This window comes from Panthera onca, chromosome C2 (genome assembly GCF_046562875.1).
Source record: "Panthera onca isolate mPanOnc1 chromosome C2, mPanOnc1 haplotype 2, whole genome shotgun sequence".
Taxonomy (NCBI): Eukaryota; Metazoa; Chordata; class Mammalia; order Carnivora; family Felidae; genus Panthera; species Panthera onca.
This window is the reverse complement of record NC_138347.1, coordinates 45,327,550-45,340,402: the sequence shown is the minus strand read 5'-3', so window position 1 is coordinate 45,340,402 and position 12,853 is coordinate 45,327,550. Positions and strand designations below refer to the sequence as shown.

At 32.7% G+C, this 12,853-nt stretch overlaps 1 protein-coding gene across 6 annotated transcripts in view; it reads right to left on the bottom strand.

Annotated features, from left to right (window-relative positions):
- EPHA6 (EPH receptor A6) overlaps positions 1–12,853 on the bottom strand; it is an 865,677-nt gene that overhangs the window by 471,820 nt on the left and 381,004 nt on the right. For all 6 annotated transcript variants that reach the window (XM_060640206.3, XM_060640200.3, XM_060640202.3 and 3 more), the window contains one exon: positions 8,012–8,347. In XM_060640206.3, coding sequence (XP_060496189.3) covers positions 8,012–8,347 — 336 coding nt within the window. The remainder of the gene's footprint in view (positions 1–8,011; positions 8,348–12,853) is intronic.

Here is a 12,853-nt window from a genome sequence, read left to right as displayed (position 1 = left end):
AGAGCATCTCTCTTAAATTATCATTATTGCCTTTTTGAAGAAACTTATACCATTAGCTTGTGTTCAGTGTATATTTAGTAAGCATTTAAAACATACTGATTTTTTTTTACTTTGAGTAGACTTGCACAGATTCTAGAAAAATAAGTATTTGTTGTCAATAATTTTGACAGGATTGTGAGAGATATCCTGAGATAAAATAATTTAAAATACAGACATAAAGATGAATGAATGTTTACAGTGTCCTTAATTACCTACTCGAACAATGTATAAAAGGTTGGCATTTGAGATAGACTGTATTTCCAAAATGAAGCAAACCATAAATCAAATAGACATTTCAAGTTTATAAATATGAGAATTTGTTTTATTTAAGTCTATTTTCAATGCTAGTTCAATTAATTATTGCTGCCTGAGTAAATATACGAAATCTCCAACCAAAATATGAGCCTAAGGCAAGACCTATGCAGAATACTCATCCAATGGCAGAGAGAAGAGTGTTAAATGTACATTTTAAGAAACCAAGGAATTAGACAACCTGGTTCTGACAAGAATTGCTTTAAAGACCCGTTAGCAAATATCAGCAGAATTGGTTTGTAATTTAGCATTTCTTTCACTTTGAACATGGTCCCTAAAGGTTTTTGCAGATGTCAGGATATCTACAAACACAATTTGTTTCAGGTTGACTATCCATGATTAACATTCTCTTTTACTGTCTATGAGCTGAATAATTCCTTTTACTGCACTACACACCTTAGTTTTCCTATCATGCACTAAAGATTAAAATAAAATGTTTTCTAGGTGTTACTTTCTAAATGAAACACTTTTAAAGACCATTTAAATACACTATGAAAATAGAAGATTGCAAAAATAGCTCTGAGGGATTGTAGAAGTCAGTTAATTAAGGTTTATTGCAAAGATTCCTAATTATGGGAGTCATAGTTTTAAATCTATAATCTTATTTAACCGACTGGAATCAGAATAATCAAGGAATGTTTCTCCTAACTACAGCTAAGTGGCTCTAAGTGATTTGGATTTTTTTATATTTGTTTAATTATAAACAGAGAACAAACAATTAAGTCAGGGTTATTTAATATGGTTTCCTTAATATTTCTTAAAAATAAGAAAAGATATATACATATTAGTCAACTACATTAAAGAAAAGGCAATTCAATGAATATATTCTCTTTATCTCCATGTTTCACACTGCACACACAAAAAGTAGTGAAAAGATAATACAGTTGTCTCTAATATTTTATTTCATTACTCCTACACGTGTCACCTCATAAACAATATTATTATTTTGCTGATTTTCTTTTTCCCTGTTTATAGCCCTGATAATATAACAGCATCTTCTGCTAAATGGTTGATTCCCTAACTTGTCTTGGCTATTTTACAGACACTCACCACTCATTTCTTCAAATTTTAAGTTATATCTTCAGTCCCTTCCTCAAATCCTGCTGTACCTCTGCAATATATCAACTTTTTAGATAACTTGGGTACATTAGTTATCACTACCTAATCCCTCAGTTGCTTACCCTTTCTTTGCTTGGTTCCTTCTGCTCTGAATCCTTTTCTTTGCCCATCCCAATCTCATTTTGCCTACTCATCTCTCAAAACAAAACTTAATATAAATGTCAGCTCCTCAGGGAAACTTCATTCCCCAGACTTGGAGAAGACGCTCTCAGAGCACCTTGCTCTTCTCTGTAGTGGGACTTACCACATACTAATTATATAGTTGTCAAACTATTTTTTTATTATCTGCCTCCCCACCAGAGTGTAAAGTTCATAAGGGCTCATTCATCAATGTCTATATGTCAAATAAATTAAAGGTTTTATGAACAGCATGTATCACTGTTCCATTTTAGTATAAAAACAATGATATGTAACCTACAGTTAATAAGAAAAATCTTTGACTCTGGTCCCCTTAGTCCAACAAAATTGTAATGTATTATCTACCAGATAACTTTGGAAAGTGTTTCAAGTTGCTTTAAGGAGATGTTCCAAAGAGACCCAAGTGGGATGATGGAACATACCTTCTTCAATTTGCAACAGTAAAACTATTATCTTATTATAAAAAAGGCTGGCACACATTATGACGTCTGAAGTCTGGTTCTAGGAAACTCTAGTTACTATTAGCTCCTTTTTATACCCAACACTCAGATATGATATGATAAGAGTAACTTATACATGCACAGACACAGACTGGGTTATTTTATACTGTTCCCCTTGCTTAAAGCATTTTTTTTTAATTTTTTTATTATTATTTTTTTTTTGTTGTTTTTCTTTCTTTTAAAAGCATTTTCATTTTTAAAGATGTGATTCTCTACTGTCTGAAGTTCAGGTACAATGAGACAAGGCCTTCTTGGTATGTCTCAAAATTGACCTGGAGACAGTCACTCATACTTACTTGTAGAGCTGGTCATAATATATTTTTTGTTAGTGCAAGATAAATGTATTTTAATATTCAGTAGCTCACTGCCATCCTGCATATGTCTACTTTTGTTATTTTTTTGAAGATTCTATTTGAATTCCAGTTAACGTACAGTGTTATATGAGTTTCAGGTGTACAATACACTAATTCGACGATTCCATACATCACCTGGTGCTCATCACAAAAAGTGCACACCTTAATCTCTTTCACCTATTTAACTCATCCCACAACTATCCTCCCTCTGGTAACTATCAGTTCATTCTCTATAGTTAAGAGTCTGTTTCTTGGTTTCACTCTCTCTTTTTTTTCTCTTTGCTCATTTGTTTTTTGTTTCTTAATATACACATATGAATCAAATCATATAGTATTCATCTTTCTCTGGCTTATTTTTCTTAGCATTATTCTCTCTAGCTCCATTCATATCATTGCAAATGGCGCAATTTCATTCATTTCTATGGCTGAATAATATTCCATCATATATATATTCACCACATCTTCTTTATCTATTCATCAACTGATGGATATTTAAACTGCTTCCATAGTTTGGCTATTGTAAATAATGCTGCTATAAACATAGGGGTGCATGTATCTCTTTGAATTAGTGTTTTTGTATATTCTGAGTAAACAGCCAGTAGTGCCATTGCTGGATCATAGGGTAGACCTATTTTTAGCTTTCTGAGGAACTTCCATACTGTTTTCCACAGTGGTTGCACTAGTTTGCATTCCTACCAACAGTGCAAGAGGGTTCCTTCTTCTCCACATCCCGTCAACACCAATTGCTTCTTGTGTTGTTGATTTTAGCCGTTCTAACAGGTGTGAGGTAATATCACATTGTTGTTTTGATATACATTTCCCTGATGGTAAGTGATAATGAGCATCTTTTCGTGTGTCTGTTGGCCATCAGTATGTCTTCATTGGAGAAAGGGCTATTCATGTCTTCTGCCCATTTTTAATTGGATTATTTATTTTAGGGTATTGACTTTTATAAGTTCTTTATATATTTTGGATACTAGCCCTATCAGCTATATCATTTGTAAATACCTTCTTGCATTCCTTAGGTTGCCTTTAGTTTTGTTGATTGTTTCTTTTACTGTGCAGAAGCTTCTTATTTTGATGCAGTTCCAATAGTTTATTTTTTCTTTTGTTTCCCTTACCTCAGGAGACAAATCTAGAAAAAAGTTGCTATGGCCAAAGTCAAAGAGGTTACTGCCTGTGTTCTCTTCTAGGATTTTTGTGGTTTCAGTTCTTACATTGTATCCATTTTGAGTTTATTTTTTTATATGGTGTAAGAAAGTGGTCCAGTTTCATTCTTTTGAATGTTGTCCAGTTTTCTCAATACCATTTGTTGAAGAGAGTGTCTTTTTCCCATTGGATATTCTTTTCTGCTTTGTTGAAGATTAGTTGGCCATATGTTTGTGGGTCCATTTCTGGGTTTTCTATTCTGTTCCATTGATCTATGTGTCTGTTTTCATGCCAGTGCCAAACTGTTTTGATCACTACGGTTTTGTTATGATGCCTCCATCTTTGCTTTTCTTTTTCAAGGTTGGTTTGGCTATTTGGGGTCTTCTGTGGTTGCATATGAATTACAGGATTGGTTGTTCTAGATCTGTGAAAAATGCTGTTGATATTTTGATAGGGATTGCATTAAATGTGTAGACTGCTTTGGGTAGTGTAGACATTTTAACAACATTTGTTCTTCCAATCCATGACCCCATGACCATGGAATATCTTTCCTTTTTTTTTTTTTTTTTTTTTTTTGTTGTTGTTGTTGTTGTTGCCTTTAATTTCTTTCATCTGTGTTTTACAGTTTTCAGAGTACAGGTCTTTCCACTCTTTGGTTAGGTTTATTCCTAGGTATAAAATGATTTTTGGTGCAATTGTAAATAGGATTGATTCCTTGATTTCTCCTTCTGCTGCCTCAGTATTAGTGTATAAATGTAACAGATTTCTGTACATTGCTTTGTATCCTGTGACTTTACTGCATTCATTTATCAATTCTAATAGTTTCTTGGTGGAGTCTTTTGGGTTTTCTATATATATATGTAGTGTCATGTCATGTGCAAATAGTGAAAATCTTAACTTCTTTACTGATTTAGATGCCTTTTATTTCTTTTTTTAATATTTAGGTCTTTATTTTTTGTACTTTTTTACTGAGGCATAACTGACATACATTTTATTAGTTTCAGCAGTACAACATAATGATTATATAACTGTATATGTTATGAAATGATCACCACAATATCTAGGTAACATCATCATCACATATAGTTACAGAATTTCTTTTCTTGTGATGAGAACTTTTAAGACATACTCTCAGCAACTTTCCAATATGCAACACAATATTATTAACTATAGTCACCATGTTGTACATTACATCTCCATGACATTTATTTTATAAATGGAAGTTTTGACTCCCTTTACCTATTCTTCCTACTCTTCACCCTCTGCCTCTGGCAACCATCAATCTATTTTCTGTATCTATGATCTCATGTTTTGTTGTTTTGTTGTTTTTTATATTCCACATTTGAGATCATGTAGTATTTGTCTTTCTCTGACTTACTTCACCTAGCATAATGCCCTCAAGGTCCATCCATGTTGTTGCAAAAGGCAAGATTTTATCCCTTTTTATGCCTGAAATATTATATAAATATATATATATAATAACAATTTTTGTTCTTTTTTAAATGAAATAATTAATTAATTTTCTTCATGTAAGCTGTTTTCTTTCTTTAACTTAAATTTTTAAATAGTTAACATACAGTGCAATAATGGCTTTAGGAGTAGAATTCAGTGATTTGTTATTTACCTGCAACACCCAGTGCTCATCACAACAAGTGCCCTCCTAAATACCCCTCACCCATCTAGCCCGTCCCCCACCCACCTCCCTCCATCAACCCTCAGTTTGTTCTCTATCATTAAGAATCTCTTGAGGTTTTTTTCCTTTTATTTCTTTTTATTGTCTGATTGCTCTGTCTAGGACTTCTAGTACTATGTTGAATAAATGTGGTGAGAATTACCTTGTTCCTGCTGGTCATAATATTTTATTAAATATTTTGTGTATTTTAGCTCAGTTTAGGTCCTTTATGTACTTTTCAAATAAAATTTAAATATATTTTTATTTTTCTTACTATTTATATCTAAAATACAATTAACTTAAATTATCAATAATTATTTCTTAATACTCTTCAACAAAGAAAAATTAATTGAGGAGGACTATTTAATAATATTATCCTTCCAGAATGTATCATCTCAACATATGGATACTATATTTTGTTTTGTGCCTAATTAACCTTCTGTCCTCACAGCAATATAGTTTTAATGAATTCTATCATTTTAAAAGTGAGAAACAATTATATTCTGTCTTTCTGCTAAGTGGAAGAGTAGACTAAGTAACTCTTCTAACCCTAGAATGAAAGACTGCTGAATGTAATATGTATGAAAATATGTAAACACAGTTACATATATATTTTATTTAAAGTGATACACTGTCTTTATCCCTCAACTTAATTATATATACCCTATAGTTAATAATGATTGTTCTGAGTTGTATTTTTTTGACCCAGCTACAGCCAAAAGGCCTTAGAAGTAATCTGCTAATGCTGAGAGGAACAGAAGACCCTAATCTGTTTTATCCTGAAGATACTTTGACAAGATTTTGTTGATACTATGGGAAAGAAGGAAAAAAAAAAAGAGGAAATAGGAATTCCATTTTAATAGCCATAAAGCAAATTCTATGGTGTGTAACTATTTGCTAAATGAAGGAGAAAGTTGCATGGTAAATACAAAGATGATGATTGTATGGCACTATTTGGCTTTGCTTTATTTATTAGATGCATTTCTGAAGATTATTGACAATGGGAATTTATGTTTAATACTTTAAATAAAAGTCACATTCATCTACAATGTTCTTAGTAAAATGTTAAAGCTTTCTTTCTGTGCATTTTACAGGTTTAGCAATGTTTTTTTAACTTTTTGTTTTACAATAATTATAGTTTCATAAAAATATGTATAGTGAAGTCTCATACACCCTTTACTCAGCCTCCTCAGTATTAACTATTTGCATAACTATGGTACAAATTCAAACGCAGAAAAATGACATTGGTAAAATCCACTGGGCATGTTGTGTGTGTGTAGCTCTATGAATTTATCATATATGTAGCTTAATGTAACTACCACCACAAAAGATATGTAACTGTATTATCATCAAAGCTCTCTCCTGCTCTTGATAGCCATATCCCTCTCTCCCAAATCCCAGTTCTGGCTACCACTTATCTATTCCTCATGTCTATAATTATGTTATTTGAAGAATGTTAAATAAGTGAATCACACAGTATGCATCCTTTTGAGATTGGCTTAAAGTTCATCTAAGCTATGTGTATCAATAATTTGTTCCTTTTTGTTGCTGAGTAGTATTTCAACACTTTCAATATACTTCTATTTTAAATATCACCATCTGCTGCCTTTAATGTACCCCCATGTCCAAAATTCATATGTTGAAATTCTAACCTCAGTACCTCAGAACGTAACTGTATTTGGAGATAGGGCCTTCAAAGTAGTAATGAAGGTAAAATGAAGACAGGCTTCAGAATGAAATCAACCTTGCTGACACCTTATTCTTGGACTTCTAAACTCTAGAACTATAAGAAAATAAATTTCTGTTGTTTAAGCCACATAGTCTATGGCATTTGTTAAAGCAGAGCTAGCCAACAAATACAATGTGTAAGAATAGTTTTATCTTTCTTTATAAATTGTCTCATATATATATGCCCATATATAACAATACTTTCTGCTATGAGACAATTCTTTGTGTGTCCACATAATTTATGAATGCTTTTCAAAGGGAGTTTTTAAAATCTCTGATGCTTTTACTGTATCATGTACTGCAATAAATCATGTTTATGAGGGAGTTAAAGAAAATACACACTTATAAAAATCATAGGGGTATTCCTGCCTATCTATGTTGCAGTAAAAATCTATAGTGTTATGATGGGGGCATTTAACTGAAAACAATTGGATTTTTAAAAAAAGACAATGTAACTACTTTTTACAAATGGTACCTAACAACAGCATTCGGATTCATTTCTGGATATTTTTTTTGCTCTTTTCAGAGTGGATAATAGTTAAACATGTTAGCTGTGATGTTTTTACAACATAGATATGCATTATAATTAATATTAATTCTTACTATTTGCTTTATTTGATATGGAAAAGAAATGGCACCATAAGTGGAATAACTAAATTTCAATTCACTTAGCAACATTTTTTTTATCTGATGTTTGTTGGTAAGTTAATATGGACTTGCTCATTAAGATGTATTTGTATAGGATTATATCAAAAGCAATGCATAAACATTAGAGAGAAGCCTTATATCTAATTAACCTTACTAATAAGTTACTAAATAACCTTACTAATAAAAAAAATATCTTTCTGGACCTTAGGAAGCAGTAAGAACAACAACCAGAAAATCACTTCTTTGGCATATAGAGTATACAACCGCACCTCAGTGAATATAATTCCACCAGGGATATTATGCATCGAAAAGGAATTATGGGTTTGTTTAGAGAGAACAGCAGTGGAACTTACCATCTTGATCCGTGGTCACTGTAATAGCTGTGAATGGCTTGGGAGAAAAACTCAACTCAGAAACTCCATTCATGGCTTCTATTTCAAAGGTGTAATTCACGTGAGACACAAAGTCAAGTACTATCACGGAATTGTTGATGAGGCCAGAATGTCTTGGGATGAAGCGGAGTCCTCCACCACAGTCCTCACACTGGCTGGTATCTAAGCCACATTTCTTACAGATTACACTGTATGTGAGATCTTTTCTCCCTCCTGTGTCACTTGGTGGGCTCCATTCCAAAATAAGGGCTGTTTCATTGATGTTAAAAGCCACATTCCTAGGAGCTGAAGGTGGCCCTAGAGAAAAGCAATTAAAAAACAAATGTACATGTGTAGGACAATGAATGAGAGGGTGCTACCTTGAAAACTTAATCAATAAACATTTGTCTTTTATATTAGTTTGAGCTCTTTCTTCTAATGGGAACCACAAAGAAATATGGTGAAAAACATCTGATTAAGTCTAGTAAGAAAGGAATCTTAGGGGTGAAGATGGTCTATATCTTAACTTTTTGATATATGAATATGAGTATTTAATATCAAAGCCAAAGATCTCCAAAATATATGGTAATTATACTTTGAAAATTTGTTTACTGAAATATATAATAAGCAAACATTATTTAAATTATGTGACGATTTTAATTACGTTTTAATAATTATATCACCATTTTCAAAGTTTGAAAAATAATAACATACATATACAAAACATACTGTCTTCAGTCTTTCAGTCTTCATACTATATTCGGTATATAGATAAAACTCCCACTTATCACCTTTGACAATCCCTAAGGATCTATTTCTTGTAGGTTGAGAAAAAGTTATAGGTTTTAGGTAGACAGAGAGTTTGGAAGAAGAGGAAGAGAAAGGGAAGTTGGAAGCAGCAGAAAGGCTTTTACTAAGGCCTTGCCAATTTCATGGAATAAAAGTATTATATGGATGGGATAAAGGAGGGTATACATAAGATATGGTGATTAGACTTTTACTTAGATTAACTGTACTAAACACAAATAAGTGTGTTTTAAAAGCTAACAGGAGATCCACAGAATCTTCTTTATCATCAAAACTCTGCATAAACCAAGTCAGTCCTAACAAGTGCATGAGCATCTTTCCTCAGTCTCTTTTCTCTCTATTTTTCCATATGGATCTCACTGCATAGAGTACTTCATATCCTTTAACTACTCCAGTCTTGTCTTAAAATTGTGTCAATAAACTTTTACACTTATGTGAGTACTTCAAACCTCAGTTTGGTATTATTCATAGTACAAACATTAACCAATTCTCTGTTCAGTGTCAGGCACCACACTATATGTGAAATAATACAGAATCCTTTATCTAAGAGACTATGCTTTTTATAAATACTTTAAAAATAATTCATTGAATAAGTAACTAATGAAATACATCCCTGCCATTCTTTAGAAAAAAATTAGCTTAAAGGAAATCTAAAACAATTCCTCAAATTTATGCTATCTAGAAAATTTGCTTAGATGATGGGAGGGAATTATCTACAACTTTCTTTCCACAGGAAGAGATTAAAGTTTTGAGATAGGCTCCTTTTGGATTTCAAGATACAGTCATTACTCATGAAATAAATATTTTTAAGTGACTACTATGTGTCCCAGACACTCTGCTAGATCTTGGACTTACAGTGTGAATGTAATAGACATAATTCCGATTTTGTTATTTACATTTTAGTTGAATGGCAGATAAACACACAAACAATAATAAAATTCAAATTATAATAAGTGCAATTGCAAAATCAAAAGGAAAGGAGCTGAAATACACATTATCACAAGAACTAATCTGGAGAAACATTCTGAGAAAGCCTCATGGACTTAGTAAGGAAGATGTCAGAGGAGTGAGAATACTAAGGGTAGAAGGTTCTTTAGTCAAGAAAGATCTTAAAATAGTCATGGAACTGGCAGATAATCACTGTGGCTAGAATGCAAAAGGAAAAAGCAAGAAGTGAGGGTTTTTCTTTTTTAAGTTTACTTTTGGTTTTGCTTTTTGTTTGTTTTTTTTGTGTGTGTATGTTTTTAAGAGGGAGAGAGAACCAGTGGGGGAGGGGCAGAGGGAGAAGGGATAGAGGATCCAAAGCAGGCTCTGTGCTGACAGCAGACAGCCTGACATGGGGCTTGAACTCATGAACCATAAGATCATGATCTGAGCCAAAATCAGATGCTTAACTGACTGAGACACCCAGGAGACCCAAGAAGTGAGTTTAAAGGCAGAAGAAAGGGTTGGATAACACAAAACTTCTAGGGTCATTAGAATGAGTCTGGACATTTTTCTATGTACAACAGAAACAGACTTACAGATTTAACATATGGAGGTAATGTGTTTTAAAAAAAAACATTCTGGTTGCAGTGTAGGGAATAGTTTTAATAAGCATAGGGAACTTATTAGTAAGATCTGTCATACAGTGTTACAGTAGCATAACATTACTCATAAATGTGCATGACTATGTATTGGGTTTGAGATATTAAGAATTGTTATTTTATATTTTCCTTTTTCTTTTTGTTGGATCCTGATAAAAGCAACCTGATGGGTAGGGGCCTCAGCCATCTGTTTGTATATCACCTAAAGTCTGACCTAGAAATGGGGTGGTTAGGTTTTCTAAAAGGTTTCTGCATACTTTGCTTTATGCCATTTCATGTTCCAGAAAGTTGCAGAAACGTCTGCCTTCAGAAAGTAAAATATGGAAGGCATTACAAACTACAGCAAAGGGACACATGTTGCTTTTTGCCTCCAACCTAGACGTAGGCCTGGGAGACAAAGATTCATTATCATTATCATAAAAAGGTCTTCCTACAGAATGACATATTCATATTGTTGCTCTTTTCTCTTATTTATAATGGAAAACATGAATTATTATTCACTTATATTTTCATGAATAGGAAGAATGTTATCAATTATGTTATGGGTGTCTGCAAGTATATAACTGTCCGCCTGGAGATACTTTCAAAAAAAGGCAGACACCCTTCTTACTCAAGGGCCCTCATACCAATTTGCATGACGATTAAATAGCTTTTTAATTGCTGTTAAATTATGCCAGCTAAACTGTGATTTCATGCAAATATTAAGCTGTAATGACATGCAGTGAATCATTTACTAAGATTTAAAACTTGGAACAAAGAGAGACAATTAATTCTAATCCTCAGATTCAAGCAAATTATCTGTCACTGGGCTTTTATGAATGTGGCCTGATTGCTTTGTTATCATTTATAAATTATACAAAGATTATGTGACATTGGGAAAAAAAAACCTGGTGCAATAACCCTTTTGGAGACATCTGTATAGAAAACTCTCAGGGATTTCCTTATGTTGATTTTTTTTCTTTAAAGGAAACAAGTAATTCACATAGAAGAGACTTCACCCTCCAGATTGACTTCATAAGAGAAGGACAATTATTCTGATTTGCAACTAGCTGTTTTTCAAGTCCATCGTATATTAAACCTTACAATAAAACTACAATTTTACTTCTACTAGTGTATCTAGCAAGTATACTTTTAATCTTTTGCTTCAGTTTGCGTTCCCCTGTGACATGTTTAAAGAATAAAGGAATGTTATTTTAATAGCAACTTATGAAACAGCCTGGTGGCAGTACAGTCTATTCCCAGAAAAGCATCTGAGTCTACAGCCCCCATATTCCTCTCAGTAGCAAAGGCCAGGTGGGCTATGATTTTTGTTTTATTTCATTTTATGTAAAAAAAATAAAAATAGAACTGTATTTCCCAAAATATATCCTTTCAATATTTCTAGCCCCATGAGATGTCACACAAAAAATGAGCTTAGTTCTCAAATTAAGACTCCTCTGGTAGACTGATACTGAAATGAAAAATAATACAATTTGCTTTGCTTTGTTGAATCCAACATTTCTAAACATTTATTCATAGAACCTTATTTTCTAAGAAGCATCTACAGGAATACTAGCATTCTGCAGAACACTCTTAAAGGCTGACACTGAACGACAGCAAACTTAAGGATCGTATTTAAGTTACTACATCAATTGCTATAGATTTAGACACCATGATTATAATTGTAGAAATACAGTAACTCACAGATAAACATGGATCTTTTTCAAATTGACTCAAGACTAATTATTCATCTACGATATAGCTAGTTGTGTTCGCAGATGCATTTTCTAACCTTAAGAACAATGAAAATTTGATCCAAATAACTGAGAGTATCAAGTTATGGAAGGCTATTTTACTAAACTATATTTTATGAGTTAAGTTACTCCTTGGCAATAATTTAAATGTGTTTGTTAATTTTATGACTATCATGAATATAGTAGTATATGTCTCCAGAAGCAAGGGAAACAAAAGCAAAGGGGACTATTGGGACTCCATCAAGATAAAAAGCTCCTACACAGTGAAGGAAACAATCAACAAAACTAAGAAGCAACCTATGGAATGGGGGAAGATATTTCCAAATGACATATATGATAAAGGGTTACTATCCAAAATCTATAAAGAATTCATCAAACTCAACACCCAAAAAACAAATAATCCAGTGAAGAAATGGGAAGAAGACATGAATAGACACTTTTCCAAAGAAGACGTTCAATGGCTAACAGATACATGAGAAGATGCTCAATATCACTCATCATCAGGGAAATACGAATCAAAACTACAATGAAATGTCACCTCACACCTGTTAGAATGGCTAAAATTAACACAGGAAGTAAGTGTTGGCAAGGATGTGGAAAAAGGGAACCAACCCTCTTACATTATATTGGTGGGAATGCAAACTGGTGCAGCCACTCTATAATTTAATATGGAGGTTCCTCAAAAAGTTAAAAATAGA